This window comes from Ylistrum balloti, unplaced genomic scaffold (assembly GCF_031769215.1).
Source record: "Ylistrum balloti isolate Yb309-2 unplaced genomic scaffold, AGI_CSIRO_Ybal_v1 Utg369772, whole genome shotgun sequence".
NCBI lineage: Eukaryota > Metazoa > Mollusca > Bivalvia > Pectinida > Pectinidae > Ylistrum > Ylistrum balloti.
The window spans coordinates 218,912-235,672 of record NW_026781965.1 but is presented as its reverse complement, the minus strand read 5'-3'; the positions used below and the strand labels follow the sequence as shown (position 1 = coordinate 235,672).

The following is a 16,761-nucleotide window of genomic DNA, read 5'->3' as shown; positions in this document are numbered from 1 at the left end:
GGAGACTAACAAACTAGATGACAACAAGACTTTGTCTTTCATAGACATTTTGATTATGAAGAAGAGGTAAATGGGAAGTCTTTATGGAGTGAATGATCACTTGTAGAGTGTTTTATATGTGGTAATGGCTAAAACTTAGAGTGACATGTTACTTACAATCACATAGCGACCTTTCTGAAGGTGTTACTTATCAATGGTATGATATACCTAAGAACAGAAGTGGTTCAGTTCAGATGTATGAGATGAAACTTGAGGAAAAGCATGAATATGATGACAGGAAGATAATATTGATATACAAAACATGGAGGAGGTAAGGAGCCAGGATTCTGAAAGCAGGAGAAGACAATCCCGTACCCTGCCCATATTTGGGGTGCGGTCTCATAGGAAGGAGTCCTCACTTGATGTTTCTTTGCGAAAGAGAAGGACTTGGAATGGAGAAGAAGAAAGACTAACTCTACAAAGGATTCGTAGAAATAATGGACCTCCGGGTCTTCGATCCAACCAAATTCCTCCCCCTTATTCCAGGAGAGGCGTTATAAACAGCTTATCCGGACTACAGTTCAATCTCCGTGGCAATGTAAGGAAATCTACTCAGACACAAGTAAAGCTTTCCATCAACACAAAACTTTTAAGTTTAGTAGATGAACAACTGCCTTATCTGATTCAGTCTAACCCTGCTCAGACCACAGGTACTGGTGTACTGGACAGTTACAGAAAATCAACAGATAGTCCATACAACAGCTTGGCAGCAAACAGAAATATGGTGACTTTACCAAAACTAAATACCTCTCAGAAGGAATTGAAATCAAGCATAAGTGATAGAGAGAAAAGACTTCAGGAAAGCAAACATGTTGCATTTGTTTCTCCTTTTTGGAAAAAGAAAATGAACAGCTCAGGTGCTCAGCAAAAACATTCAAGTTTTTATTTCATGGAGTTAAACAAGGAAGTTTCTAAAGGTAAAGCTTGAAAATTAGGATGTATGTTATGGAAAACGTTTTATTTATTCTACCCTTTGAACTAGTTCTTGGGATCAAAACATAAATAAAGAAGGAGACCCTTTTGAAAGGTAAAAGTAATTAAATAACTTGCTGGGCAAATTTTAACCCAACTGTAATAGTAGCATTCTAGATTCAAAGGGATCACATCTTTTGTACTGTTCTATGTCTGTACTGTATCTACTGTATCAACATTTCCATTTTTGAGCCCAAAATGAAACAAATATTACCTAACAAATGATAGTGTCCTCCCCCACTTTCTCCCCCTTGGTACCCTACACTTATGGTACTCCACACCCATACCCTAATACCCTACTCTCATGGTACTCTACACTGTGACACCCCGTATTTGCAGTGACCCACCTCATCCCTGGTACCCTTTATTTATTGTACCCCTGTCCCTGGTACCCTACACTTGTGGTGTCCCACGCCATCCCATGGTACCTTACTGTCATGGTACCTCACACCAATACCCTGACACCCTACTCTAGATATGACCCACTCCAACACCTTTGGCACCGATAAGGCATGGAACAATGAGTATAAAATAGGGGCATATCTAGTATACTTCTTTGATTAGAGCTATATACTACACAAGCCTCTTTCTCCAGAGACGTTGTTACATGTCCCTGTGCTTGGTACCCCATTATTCTTGGTACCCCATCCCCACACTCCAGGACCTCGACACATGTGGTAGCCCGTCACTCACTCCCCCGTACTACCTTTCTCCTGTACAGCTTTGTTGCTATATCTCTACAACTTGTGATAAACATTTGTTGTCAGTATACATTCAGACATATGTACTGGTGAAAGGGTGTGGTATTTGATATAGTCTCTGACTTTTTGTTATGTGTGTGTATGTATATACAACAGATTTGCATTACTGACTGGGGAATATATCCTTTAACTTTTTATGTATCAATACACATTGATCAATTCCATTAGCATACCTGTGTGTAAAATGATATACATCTATAGATATATCAGGTCATCTGTATTGAATGGCTAGTAGTTTTAATTAATTTGAATGGCACCTGCCGCAAGTAAATACACAAGGTATATCCATACAGCTATGGATGTCCAGGTTAGACAGTCTATCAGTTTTGGACTTAGAACTTTCAAGGAATCATACCCATTGTCTCAGAGATGAAAAGACAGGACAAGTCTAAAATGGGTGTGTATAAGGGTAGGCATTTCCTGCTTGTCACTTTACACCTCACCATATCACGTCACATGTGATACAGACTTTATATCACTGAAGTGTTCTTGTCACCTATATCCAACAGCTTTCTCTCACATGTCATAGTAGTCTTTCACCCATCTTTGACTATTTATTGGATGCAAAGGGAAGTGAAACATCATGGTTACTGGGCTGTTATAGTGAATAATTGTATACAAAACATGCCATGATTTTATATAAATCACTTTATTTTATAAGACATTAAATATTAGAAATTCGTCTGAATCAAGTTTGTTTCCTAATTTTCTTTTTATATCTGATGTAATTTTCGTTCGTTAAATATCAGTGTTTTGTATTTTCCATATTAATTTCTAAGACTGGATATTACACTCAGTGTATTAGAGTTAATCTACGTGGTCAGTTTATTTAGGATCAATATAGTGCCACACAGTGTTGCTGTGTGTGATGTAATTAGGCTGCTGGACAAAATGTCTTAGCATATTCATGTAACCATAGGAACACCCAATAGAAATGTCTCCAGTGTACATGTGTAAAGCTAGATGTGCAGTTATCTGGCTTCTAAATGTCTACACTTGTACCCAAGTTGAACAGGTATTATGATATTCTAATATACTCTTATGTACAGGTATCTGAAGCCCATATGGCTTATACAATTGTACAGGTGTAACAAATATATACTGATGTACAGGTGTAACAGGTAACAAAAATATCTATACTTATGTACAAGTGTAACAGGTATCAAAATATCTATACTGACATACAGGTGTAACAGGTATCAAAATATCTATACTTACATACAGATGTAACAGGTATCAAAATATCTATACTTACATACAGATGTAACAAGTATTATGATAACTGTAGTTATATACAGGTGTAACAGGTACATACATTCTTATGTGCAGGTGTAACAGGTATTATGATAGCTATGATGATTTACAGGTGTAACAGGTATCAAAATATCTATACTTGATTACAGGTGTAACAGGTATCCAAATATCTATACTTGATTACAGGTGTAACAGGTATCCAAATATCTATACTTGATTACAGGTGTAACAGGTATCCAAATATCTATACTTGATTACAGGTGTAACAGGTATCCAAATATCTATACTTGATTACAGATGTAAAAGGTATCTTAATATAACTTTTTATGTGCTGGTGTTTCTTTAATAATACAAAGGTGTATAAGTTGCATTGCACATGTGTTTTATGCTTTGGTGCAGTGTCTGTTGTCTGTCTATGTTGGGCATGAACTTTTCCTTTCAAGTAACTTCTCAATAACCAACAGACCAAAATGTCATGGAATTGGGCTGGTGGGTTGCTGGAATGAAGCCTGACAAATTATCTTGACTCTTATTCAACATCACAGAGGTCAAATTAGTAAAAACCTTAAAACAGCTGAAGTGAGTTACCACATACTTCTGGTGTGATGTAACTTTCCTTGTTTAGTGAAGGATAGTGTTAGGATAACTACTGATGTTGTGTTTGGACCCAAGTGGTAAGGATGAATTTATCTGAAAAATGAATTCCCTGACCACCACCATGTACTCAGGATGGGATATTGAAATTGTTATCTACAGCATCACTGTTGTAATTACCAAACTCGTGTATGAAACAAAGAAGTCACAGCGAACATTGTCAAATAAACATATTCCCCAAACAAACTAGTGAGGACAACACATTCTTACTACATTGTTTTATTTATTTTTGTTTTATCTGACATTACAGACAATATCTATTCCACTTCAGACCAAAGTATATTTTGGCCAAACCCTATATTTTCTTTGTATCAGTACTCTGTTGACAACCATCTGAATCTTGTTTACATTCTTCCTGTAAATTTTTACATGTTAACACCATATTTACAGTATGTAAAAAGCAACATCTCAGCAGTCTTAGTTCCCATGATGGTCTCACTAATCAATATATATATGATATCACAAACTTCCATCATGGCACTACCAAAGATATTCTGCTATAATTAATCTTCATTGCTATTTTGACTGTATCTTTGTTAGGTGAGTCCAGGATGCCTAATAGACCACGTGGGTCCAGAACACCAAGAAAATCCAAAAGAATGGCTGCCAAATTAGACGGTCACTCATCTGAGGAAGCAAGGGACTCATCACGATCGGTCAATGATAGGTAGGTGTGCTACTGATCATTTTACAAGTGGGATGTAGGTGGTCAGTCAGTGATAGGTAGATGTGATACTGGTCAGTGTAATAGTGGGAGGTAGGAGGTCAGTCAGTGATAGGTAGATGTGATACTGGTCAGTGTAATAGTGGGAGGAAGGAGGTCAGTCAGTGATAGGTAGGTATGATACTGGTCAGTGTAATAGTGGGAGGAAGGAGGTCAGTCAATGATAGGTAGGTATGATACTGGTCAGTGTAATAGTGGGAGGAAGGAGGTCAGTCAGTGATAGGTAGGTATGATACTGGTCAGTGTAATAGTGGGAGGAAGGAGGTCAGTCAATGATAGGTAGGTATGATACTGGTCAGTGTAATAGTGGGAGGAAGGAGGTCAGTCAATGATAGGTAGGTATGATACTGGTCAGTGTAACACTGGGAGGTAGGAGGTCAGTCAATGATAGGTAGATGTGATACTGGTCAGAGTAACAGTAGGAGGTAGGAGGTCAGTCAGTGATAGGTAGATGTGAGACTGGTCAGTGTAATAGTGGGAGGTAGGAGGTCAGTCAATGATAGGTAGATGTGATACTGGTCAGTGTAACAGTGGGAGGTCAGGGGTCAGTCAGTGATATGTAGATGTGATACTGGTCAGTGTAACAGTGGGAGGTAGGTGGTAAGTCAATGATAGGTAGGTATGATACTGGTTAGTGTAACCGTGGGAGGTCAGGGGTCAGTGAGTGATACTGGTCAGAATGTTAATAAGTCAGAGATCGGTCAGCCAATGACATAGCTATGATGTTGTTTACTTTTACCTGGCCACCAATAAGGATGAGACTAGTTCATTTGATGTGTGACATAGCTAAGATCTCTGATGCTCTGATCATTAATATGTTTATATAGTATACATTCTTAGGCTGTTTCTACATACACCTTATACATGGTTGGTGAACCTGTAATCTGGAATATTGGATGATGTGTGAATTATTGATGAAATAATAGGTATGTAATGACTGTCTATTGTATACAGGTGCAAAGCTAAGTACCCGAATATAAGTACAGTGTTAGTGTATAGATTTTTCTGATAGTATGTCATTAAAATTAATAATTCACAATCTAAAGATTGATTAGAAATGGCAGAATTCATTAAAAATTTACATGCACATTAGTGGTCAGTCAGCTTAGAAGGTAAGTCACTGATGAGGTAGTGACCAGTCAAGGTCAGTTGCTGTACAGGTAAGTTGCTTGATAAACACCTGTATGTAGTCATTGACCATTTGATTAGAATATATGAATACATCCAATCTCTCTCAGTAAATTGGAAAATTTGGATTTATTTTTTATTTAGAATATCAAATAGATTTGGTTACAAAAGCTATGGACTTTTACTAGAAGAGGTGTGTAGGGTTTTTGCTACAGATTAAATCTCTAAATTCATCTGGCTAATTTTTTTAACTGGAACATCATTAGATTTGTATCATAAGGATAATATAAAGTTTTATTCTTCATTGTCACATGTAATTAATTATTTGTGATAGGAAGTAAACACACATACCATAGTATCACTAGTGTAAACTTGTTCAATGATTACAGTACAGACCAGCGTCCCCCACGTCCAGGGAAGAAGTCGGAAGACAGGCCACCTATTTCACAGTCTGAAGAGCAGCGTGTTGAGGTGTCTGTTCATGACTCAGTTTCACAGAGTCAAGGGGACACGTCTATGATACAGCAGCTGAAGCAGATGAACCAGAGGTAAGTCCTGACCCTGCCCTGAACCAGAGGTAAGACCTGACCCAGCCCTGAACTAGAGGTAAGTCCTGACCCTGCCCTGAACTAGAAGTAAGACCTGACCCTGCCCTGAATTAGAGGTAAGTCTTGACCCTGCCCTAAACCAGAGATAAGTCCTGACCCTGCTCTGAACCAGAGGTAAGTCCTGACCCTGCCCTGAACCAGAGGTAAGTCCTGACCCTGCCCTGAACCAGAGGTAAGTCCTGACCCTGCCCTGAACCAGAGGTAAGTCCTGACCCTGCCCTGAACCAGAGGTAGGTCCTGACCCTGCCCTGAACCAGAGGTAGGTCCTGACCCTGCCCTGAACCAGAGGTAGGTCCTGACCCTGCTCTAAACTAGAGGTAAGTCCCGACCCTGTCCTGAACCAGAGGTAAGTCTTGACCTGCTCTGACATAGATGTTAAACTTTGTTCTGTTCTAAACCTCAAGCTAGTCTGCTTGAACTAGACTTGGTCCTGTTCTGAACCAGAGGTATGACTTTAACCCTCTCTGACTTAGATGTTAGACGTGGTATGACTTAACCCGTCTCTGACCTAGATGTAACTTTTGGTCCTGTTCTACAGAAGGAGAGGTAAGACTTGACCCTTCTCTGTCCTCGATGATAGGCTTTGGTCCCATTCTACAGAACTATGAGTAAGACTCAACCCTTCTCTGACCTAAATGTTAGACTTGGCCCTACTCTGAACCAGATTTAATGCTTAACACCGGTCTGAACTAGGACTAAGGCTCAAACCTACTCTGAACCAAAGGAAATCCTCATCCCCACTTTGAACCAGTCTTTTGTGGATGGATTAGTTACTGTTAATACTAATAAGTACTGTTTTATCTTCAGAGACCAGAAAAGGAAAAAGGACATTCCAAAATGGCTGAAAGCAGAAGATGTTGCAGGTATGCATGCAACATAAATTTTTTTCAAATGAAAGCTTTGAATCAAAATATTGACTAATTTCCTTAAAATGAAATTTGTATCCTTGAACAGATTTGAAACATTATAAAAATGTCATTTTTGGTTTGAAAAGGGGCATTTGAGAATCCAGTAGCAAGTCAGATTGTATCCGAGCCAAAACCTGTAAACATGACAGAGGCTGCCCCGGTAGAGGATTCCAAAGAGACTGTTGACCAGCTGATAGAGGAAGAAATGGCTTTGTGGCCTGAGTGAGTACATTACCTTCAGTAGTTTATGAATATTTCATCATTTTATCATTGTACTGATATTTTTAGGTCAACTGACCAGAAGGGTCATAATGACCTATAGCCATCTTGCTTTGTCTGTCGTCTTTCACTGTGCAACATCTGCCATGTGTAAACTTTTGATATTTTTAAACTTCTCAAGTTTTACCAGTGGGATTGAGCTCAAACTTGCATGAAATGATCCTGAGATGGTCCTGACCAAGTGTTATTATTTTTAGGGTAAATCTGAAATCCAAGATGGCCGCCATCTTGAAAAACATATTTTAAACTTCTTCTCCAGTGCCACTGGTGCCATTGAGCTAAAAATTGGTGGGAATAGAATATTAAGGAAAGGTAGCCAGCAAAGTTTTGTTATTTTTCGACCTTGTCAAAACTTTGATACGGCAGCCAGGGAGGCCATTTTAAAACTTAATTGCACAATCATGGTTTTCCAGTGCAACAATTATTTCAAACTTCTTCTCAAGTTTCACAAGTTAGATTGAGCTCCAACTTTAGTGTCAAAAGATAGGTAACACTTGTTACAGTTACCTACTCCTCATCAAAACTACCATCTGCATCATGGCTTTTTAGTAAGATTTCATTCAAAGTAGAAAGAAGAACCTTTATCCCTGCTGAAAGTTTTTGTAGTCAGAAGACTGTTAAGGTCCATGGGCCTCGTGTTTTCCATTAAAGCAGTACCTAGGGTACATGTATGATATCAGTGAAAAAATTGACAATCTGAAATCTACACTTTATAAGATATATGTAATTATGTTGTATTAGTTGTAACATTCTTGAAATGATATACTTTTCAGGAAAAAAGAACTAAAAACAGTGTTCAATGAAGACAAGCCACCTACCAAAGGTAAGTACTTCTCTACACATGAATTTAATCTATTTTATAAAAATTACATGTTATTTCATCTTATATCAATCACTCTTATTGGTCCAGATGGAAGTGCAGGAGGGGTCATGTTATGGGAGAAAACTTGAGTATGCAGGGTAAACCCACAAGATCAGGAAGGTTATCCTATACCTTGTCACATCCCATCAGGGAATTGAACCTAGTTTGTCTAGTGTGTTATCATTAATCACCTGACCACCTAATTGTTGGTCTGATTTGTCATTTCTGTAATATTTACTCTAGCAATTGAAAATCTGTTATGTTTTCAGAAGGAGAAATAAAAAACTCCACGCCCATGCAGAAGATACAGCAGAACAGAGCCAAGTGGCGTGAATCACAGAAGAAAAACCTGGAGGAGTCTTGGGGATCACTTAACATGTTTGACAGGCATCAGAAGGGCCGCATATCTATGGATTTGGATGGTGGGTGTCACTCAGAAATTCATCATCATAAAAATGGGAAACTCAGAGTAATTCAATATACCCCATGTGTCTGTCTGCACTGCTTGATTACCAACTTTAGAACAAATGAGATCACCAAGTCAGAAATGATTTTTAGGTTGCCTCAAAGAACTGAAGAATCCTGTTGGTAGTGGACATGGTGATGAAGGTGATGTTTCTCTATCCTAAAGTTATAGTTATAATGAATTATTGACTTTGTAGGTGGGTTTCCACAACAGAGGAAAAACATCATACAGTTTCAAGGGCTTCAGTTGAAGGTCATGGTCACTGTTGATTTTGTATTGATTCTTTGTCCAGATATGAACATGAGATATAGTAATTATATGATGATGAGAGTTTCGGTAGTTGGGTTGACCTAGAAGATAGGAACAGCACTACATCAATTTTAGGAGTGGGCCAAGTTTCCATAAATATCTTACATATTCCATAAATATACTTACAAAAGTATTCTATCTTTTTGTGTGACCTGAAGCTGGACTTATTTGATGCTAGTTAGTTTATATGCTGGTTCAGTTGTTGTATACCTTGTTATCATTTGAGAATGTGACATCACTTACTTGGATCCAGCAAGGTTTACATGGTGGTCTCGTCGATGAAGCAGAAGACGCTTACTCTTCTGGAACACCTTGTCTTATTCTCCTTGTACTTTTATAGGAGTCTCCATGTAAATCTTTCTTTTGTTCATATTTTGACCTAGTTTTATGAAATTTGATTTTTAATTATGATAATGTTGCCATGTTGGTATTTTCTTGATGTTTCTTTACAATTAACTTTTCTTGTAGTTTTGCTCCTATTATAAATTTCAGAACAAAATGTGTGAAGTTTTTTCCAAATAAGTGCCTCTTTATCTTTCAAACAATTAACATTTCCTTCTGTGTGTGTTTTTTTAAACTCTCTCTGAGGAGCTATATCCCTTAACGGTTTCCTGATAGTTGTGTGTGTATAAAATTTCATTTTATTGTAGAGGGATGTTGCTAGCCAAAGCCTTACAATGACTATAAACTGTACACACTTTACCTTGTCACCTTGTCTTATAGATGATGCCCTGGACGAGTATCTGAAGCCACTGGGAAAACCCCAGCCCACCATCGCTGAGGAGGAGGAGGGAGAGACTGTCACTAAAGTGCCTGTAACTGAGGATATATCTTTTGAGTGAGTAGCATAGCAAACTGTTGTAGAATTAGACACAATTAGTTACAATATTACATCTTTTTCTTTCTTTACTATCTCTATTTTACTGTCAATGGCTCAATATTTCCGTGTTGGATACATATTGTGTACACTGATATAGAAAAGGAACCACATACTTGTTACAGAGATGAAGATTTCGTCATTCCTGAGCTGCCTTATGGTAAAGATCTGGTGATTGACATTCGATCCACATGGGGAGACAATCACTATGTTGGTTTAACAGGAATAGAGGTCTTCTCCAGTACAGGGGATCCAGTTGTCATTTCAAAGGTCAGTTTAGACATGTCACAAATAGTTGGCTATGGACATGATACCATATCATAATGTAATTAATATTGACAATCGAGAAAGTTTATCAACCCTTTCTTTGTAGTATCATTTTCTACCCATTTACATTATATGTAAACTATGATAATTACAGATTACAGCTGACCCCTTGGACATCAATATCCTTCCCGAGTATAACAAAGATCCTCGTGTAGTAAGCAACCTTATTGATGGTGTTAACCGTACACGTGACGATGTCCACATGTGGCTAGCTCCATTTAACCGTGCAAAAAAACACTTAGTGTACCTTACATTTGAGAAACCTTGTAAGGTGGCACTGATGAGGATATGGGTAAGTACTTCTTAGCAGAAGAAAAACAAATAAATTTTATGATATTTGATAGTCAAGACACCAGATTTTAATTTCAATAATCAAATCATCAGTTGATAAAACTTTACTATTATCACTAAAAATAGACAAGAATGATCAATTATCAAATGGTTTGATTCCTTCCTACTCTGGATTGGATTATGCTGATTGCTTTAACTCTTATTTCAGAATTATAACAAGTCCAGGATTCATTCATATCGTGGTGTTAAAGATGCAGTAATCACATTGGACAATGTCCCAATCTTCAAAGGCGAAATAGCGAGAGCTTGTGGAGGCATAGAGGGGGGAACAGAAGCTTTTGGGGATGTAAGTATTGTGGATGGGATGTAAGTAGTGTGGGTCACAGAAGAGATACAAAAAAAAGTTATATACTTCTCAACCTTATATTTTACTTGATACAATGTCAGTTTTAGAGGCTCATTAAAGTAAATGAAGAGAATGAAGTTGAAGTCATGTATTAAAGTGTTTTGGCAATGCCAGCATGACTCTTTGATTTTTTGTTATAAACAATTGTTCACTATACTTTTTAAGATTTTCTTTTATACCTAGTCTTTGTTGATTAAGTGCAGTCATCTATAATCTTCTGTGAACTTTACAGACATTCCTGTTTACAATGGATGAACATACTCTGGAGGCCATATCTAAAAACGATGATGCTTATGAAGGTGACATGTTTAGTGACGATGAATTATATGATGTGGCTTTTGAACGTCCTGACACAGATGACGAGGGTGATGATGTAAGTTGGCTATAACTATCTGATCATATAGCAATAAGTACTAATTGGCCATATCATTCTGGTAATAAAGTAATGTCAATTTTGATAAAAAATGTAGTTTTGCAATGGAAAAATCGACTCTGCAACTTATATGCCAGTGCGGCTTATAACCCCAAAAATATGGAACTGTTGCGGTCCACTCTATACTGTTCTGTATCTATCTATTATTTAATTATGACCATCAAACATGATATCACTCTTTCCTGGTCCTGTTCACTGGCCAATGTATATATAGCTATCCATGGTTAACCTATCCTGACTTTGTTGTATTACAGTCTCGGCCTTTCACCAGAGCCTGTGGTAATGTAAAGTCAAAGGCACAAAAGGAAGCTGACTCTCTGCCACGTCCTGCCACCAGTATCACTGGGGAGGGAGACCTTATTGTGTTCAGGGGGAGATGTAAGTATCACTGGGGAGGGAGACCTTATTGTGTTCAGGGGGAGATGTAAGTATCACTGGGGAGGGAGACCTTATTGTGTTCAGGGGGAGATGTAAGTATCACTGGGGAGGGAGAACTTATTGTGTTCAGGGGGAGATGTAAGTATCACTGGGGAGGGAGACCTTATTGTGTTCAGGGGGAGATGTAAGTATCACTGGGGACGGAGAACTTATTGTGTTCAGGGGGAGATGTAAGTATCACTGGGGAGGGAGACCTTATTGTGTTTAGGGGGAGATGTAAATATCACTGGGGAGGGAGACCTTATTGTGTTTAGGGGGAGATGTAAGTATCACTGGGGAGGGAGACCTTATTGTGTTTAGGGGGAGATGTAAGTATCACTGGGGAGGGAGACCTTATTGTGTTCAGGGGGAGATGTAAGTATCACTGGGGAGGGAGACCTTATTGTGTTCATGGGGAGATGTAAGTATCACTGTGGAGGGAGACCTTATTGTGTTTAGGGGGAGATGTAAGTATCACTAGGGAGGGAGACCTTATTGTGTTCAGGGGGAGATGTAAGTGTCACTGGGGAGAGACCTTATTGTGTTCAGGGGGAGATGTAAGTGTCACTGGGGAGAGACCTTATTGTGTTCAGGGGGAGATGTAAGTGTCACTGGGGAGAGACCTTGATTGTGTTCAGGGGGAGATGTCAGTGTCACTGGGGAGAGACCTTATTGTGTTTAGGAGATTTGTCAGCAGAGAGGGGTACCTTAATGTGTTCAGACTGAGATGTAAGTATCACTGGGGAGGGGGCCTTATGGTGTACAGGGGAGATTTAAGTATCACTGGGGAGGGAGACCTTATTGTGTTCAGGGGGAGATGTAAGTATCACTGGGGAGAGAGACCTTAATGTGTTCAGACTGAGATGTAAGTATCACTGGGGAGGGGGCCTTATGGTGTACAGGGGAGATTTAAGTATCACTGGGGAGGGAGACCTTATTGTGTTCAGGGGGAGATGTAAGTATCACTTGGGAGGGAGACCTTATTGTGTTTAGGGGGAGATGTAAGTGTCACTGGGGATAGACCTTATTGTGTTCAGGGGGAGATGTAAGTGTCACTGGGGAGAGACCTTATTGTGTTCAGGGGGAGATGTAAGTATCACTGGGGAGGGAGACCTTATTGTGTTCAGGGGGAGATGTAAGTATCACTGGGGAGGGAGACCTTATTGTGTTCAGGGGGAGATGTAAGTGTCACTGGGGATAGACCTTATTGTGTTCAGGGGGAGATGTAAGTGTCACTGGGATAGACCTTATTGTGTTCAGGGGGAGATGTAAGTATCACTGGGGAGGGAGACCTTATTGTGTTCAGGGGGAGATGTAAGTGTCACTGGGGAGGGGGCCTTATGGTGTACAGTATCCAGGGGATTAAGGATAGACGAGATGGAAAACTAGGGTATCAGACCTGATTGTTATTTGTGATGTTCTTGCTTTCTATGTAAAGGATCTTAAATATTTTTATTTGTATGAGATTGATTAAATAAGTCTTAGATTTTATCATTTATCCTAAACCACTGACGAGGTATAATTAAAAAGTAGTCACTTATTTCTTATATCTCGTTATACATAGAAATGAATGTAAGACTCTGATTATTACATAACTTTGATATTTTCACATGTATTTACATAAAGGCAATGTTCTTTGTGAATGAATACCTGGTGATATTCCTACTACATATCTATTTTTGGTGACATTGCAACACATATGTTACCATGTAGGTATGATGTTGCACTTCAAACAATGGAAACCCTCAGCCAATCAAAGCTCTACTCGGTCATATTACACATGTGTCAACGGAAATTCATTCATTGGGTATTATTTCACCGAGATTAGGGTAATCATGTGATAAATGAACTCGTTATATTAGTTAAATAGATATTACTTAAGTACACTATACTTACCCGTTTTAATTTTCTTCAGGTTTGGAGCTAAATTTCACAGAAACATGGGGTGACCTTCATTACATGGGTCTCACTAGTCTTGAGGTTGTTGGAAAAGATGGAGAAGCACTTCCTCTCAAATTGAGCATGCTCACTGCTAATCCAATGGATTTACATTCACTTCCAGGTCATGAAAGGGATGACCGCACATTGGATAAGTAAGCGTTTCATGTCCTTCAGTTTCTTTGAAGCAAAGTTTGGTTTAGACAGTGAATAAGCATTTCTTTGTAATTCTTCTGAAAAGTAGTAGCCATGGAACATTAAGTGAATAAAAGTTTTATTGTATTCAGTTGTGTGTTGTTTAAAACTTGTGTATTTTATATGTGTTGTTACAGGGTTATAGATGGTACCAATGTAACAATGTCTGATGAACACATGTGGCTTGTGCCATTTACGGAAGGAAAAAATCACAGCCTCACAATAGACTTTGGCCAGACAGTATTAGTGGCAGGGCTGAGAGTATGGAACTACAACAAAAGTGCAGAGGATACATATCGTGGGGTCTGTATACACACTGGTCAACAAACATACAGAAAATACATAATATATTGTATTCATTTTCCATGGAAATTTACAGTTGTCAGAGTTTTTCTGACCTGTCAATATACACAGTTGTCGGTAGACCGTTTCTATGACCTGGTTGATATGTACAGTTGTTAGTATACAGTTTCTCTAACCTGGTTGATATATACAGTTTTCAGTATACAGTTTCTCTAACCTGGTTGATATATACAGTTGTCAGTGTACAATTTCTCTAACCTGGTTGATATATACAGTTGTCAGTGTACAATTTCTCTAACCTGGTTGATATATACAGTTGTCAGTGTACAGTTTCTCTAACCTTGTTGATATATACAGTTGTCAGTGTACAATTTCTCTGACCTGGTTGATATATACAGTTGTCAGTATACAGTTTCTCTAACCTGGTTGATAAATACAGTTGTCAGTATACAGTTTCTCTAACCTTGTTGATATATACAGTTGTCAGTATACAGTTTCTCTAACCTGGTATATATATACAGTTGTCAGTGTACAGTTTCTCTAACCAGGTTGATATATACAGATGTCAGTATATAGTTTCTCTAACCAGGTTGATATATACAGTTGTCAGTATACAGTTTCTCTGACCTGGTTGATATATACACTTGTCAGTGTACAGTTTCTCTAACCTGGTTGATATATACAGTTGTCACTATACAGTTTCTCTAACCTGGTTGATATATACAGTTGTCAGTATACAGTTTCTCTAACCTGGTTGATATATACAGTTGTCATTATACAGTTTCTCTAACCTGGTTGATATATACAGTTGTTGGTAAACAGTTTCTCTAACCTGGTTGATATATACAGTTGTCAGTGTACAGTTTCTCTAACCAGGTTGATATATACAGTTGTCAGTATACAGTTTCTCTGACCTGGTTGATATACACTGTAGCTAGTAGCCTACCTTGTTATCAACAGAAGAAATATTTACTGGTTTACATTTACTTTACTTAAATAATGCTTTTATTTCAGGCCAAGACTGTCCATGTATCAATAGATGGAAAGAAGATATCTCCTAGGGATGGTTACCTCATACGCAAAGGACCAGGGGTATGTCATTTTGACTTTGCCCAGGAGATCAGTTTCGCTCCCCAGGAGAAACCAGCATCCATACCTCACCAGGTTAAATCTGGCTCTGGTGCCATGAGGTGAGTAGGGTACAATACTACCACATGGTACAATAATATGAGATATTGTCATTGAAAACTGTGAAGTGGAAATATTTATCACATAGAAATTATCATATTTTACACACTTATTAACTGCACAAGATTTCTTTGCAATTCAAAAATACATTTTGATATAGTTTTGAAACTGCTGATACTGAAAATTTCAACAAAATTTACTAGAACATGAAAGGCATGAATTGAAGGAATCCTGTATAATTCTTATAATACTATAAAGAAGTGTATAAGAATATCCAATTTCAACTCGGCATCAACATTATATTTCTGATAACAGAGAGTACTATAATAGTACTATCTATTGTAACTACCGACATCTTGTATTATAGATCTTCTGTCAGTGAGGATGACTCTGGACAAGAATATGAAGCGGTACAGATGCCATGTGGCTGTATCCTTTTACTCACACTTGTTGTAAACATCTTTAGAGTATGTCAGAGGCTAACATTGTTTTCAAACCCTATCATCTAGCAGTACATAGCTTTGTTGACTTTGAACTAGAGTGTGATATTTACCTTGACTTGTGTATTAGTCATATACCAGTTACAGTTGATGTCCACGTGGGGTGATCCATACTACATTGGGCTGAATGGGATAGAGTTTTACGATGCTGCCTTAAATCAAATTCAGCTCACTGAGACAAGTATGTCCTATTACTAGTAAAAATCTATGTTCAGCATTATGTTGCTATATGTCCTATAGGGCCATTTAATGTTCCTGGTTGGGAAAACCAAAGTTCCTGGAAAAAAACCACCTGCCTGGCCACTGCCCCGTGTTGACCTTGAACCTGCGACGCAGAGGTGGAGAACTAGTGATGAAGACAGTCAGACACCTTAACTACTCGGCCAACATGATCCTTTCAGTATTAAGTGAAGTGCATTGGTATCATACAAAGAACCCGCATCACTTTATGATACTTACAAAAATTGGAAGACTCCCATTGCATAACACTTCTTTAGTTTTCATTCCAAATGTTATTTATGTACCTGTAAGAACAAAACATAGTATAAATATGTTGATAATATTTCCCTGTGTAAGACAGCACTGAAAATTTTATGTCCTTTTTTTAGTTCTTTATGACAAATTGCATATTAAATTGTATTTTATTAATTTTCAGACATATCAGCTTATCCTGACAGTGTTAACGTGCTAAATGACAAGAACAATGACGCAAGGACCCCTGACAAACTTATCGATGGTGTCCAAGATACATCAGACGGAAGTCATATGTGGCTTGCTCCAGTGCTGCCTTCCATGGTACGTATGTCACAGTCTGTCAAGTTTTATATATTGATGATTCCAAAAATTCTTTATAAACATTATTATTTCATACTTGATTCAATGTATTGTAGTTTAATTTCCAGTCATGGTTTATCATTATATT

General features: G+C 38.1%; 1 protein-coding gene across 1 annotated transcript in view; it reads left to right on the top strand.

The window, feature by feature from the left end:
* The window catches only part of LOC132543955 (protein KATNIP homolog), a 38,963-nt gene that overhangs the window by 18,545 nt on the left and 3,657 nt on the right, over window positions 1–16,761 (top strand). Inside the window, exons 16-33 of the mRNA XM_060207513.1 lie at window positions 4,221–4,347; window positions 5,922–6,080; window positions 6,948–7,003; window positions 7,135–7,270; window positions 8,101–8,150; window positions 8,459–8,611; window positions 9,688–9,802; window positions 9,967–10,111; window positions 10,263–10,460; window positions 10,668–10,805; window positions 11,098–11,238; window positions 11,553–11,676; window positions 13,631–13,808; window positions 13,986–14,151; window positions 15,166–15,341; window positions 15,707–15,768; window positions 15,910–16,020; window positions 16,495–16,634. Of these exons, the coding sequence (XP_060063496.1) occupies window positions 4,221–4,347; window positions 5,922–6,080; window positions 6,948–7,003; window positions 7,135–7,270; window positions 8,101–8,150; window positions 8,459–8,611; window positions 9,688–9,802; window positions 9,967–10,111; window positions 10,263–10,460; window positions 10,668–10,805; window positions 11,098–11,238; window positions 11,553–11,676; window positions 13,631–13,808; window positions 13,986–14,151; window positions 15,166–15,341; window positions 15,707–15,768; window positions 15,910–16,020; window positions 16,495–16,634 (2,375 nt within the window). The remainder of the gene's footprint in view (window positions 1–4,220; window positions 4,348–5,921; window positions 6,081–6,947; window positions 7,004–7,134; window positions 7,271–8,100; window positions 8,151–8,458; window positions 8,612–9,687; window positions 9,803–9,966; window positions 10,112–10,262; window positions 10,461–10,667; window positions 10,806–11,097; window positions 11,239–11,552; window positions 11,677–13,630; window positions 13,809–13,985; window positions 14,152–15,165; window positions 15,342–15,706; window positions 15,769–15,909; window positions 16,021–16,494; window positions 16,635–16,761) is intronic.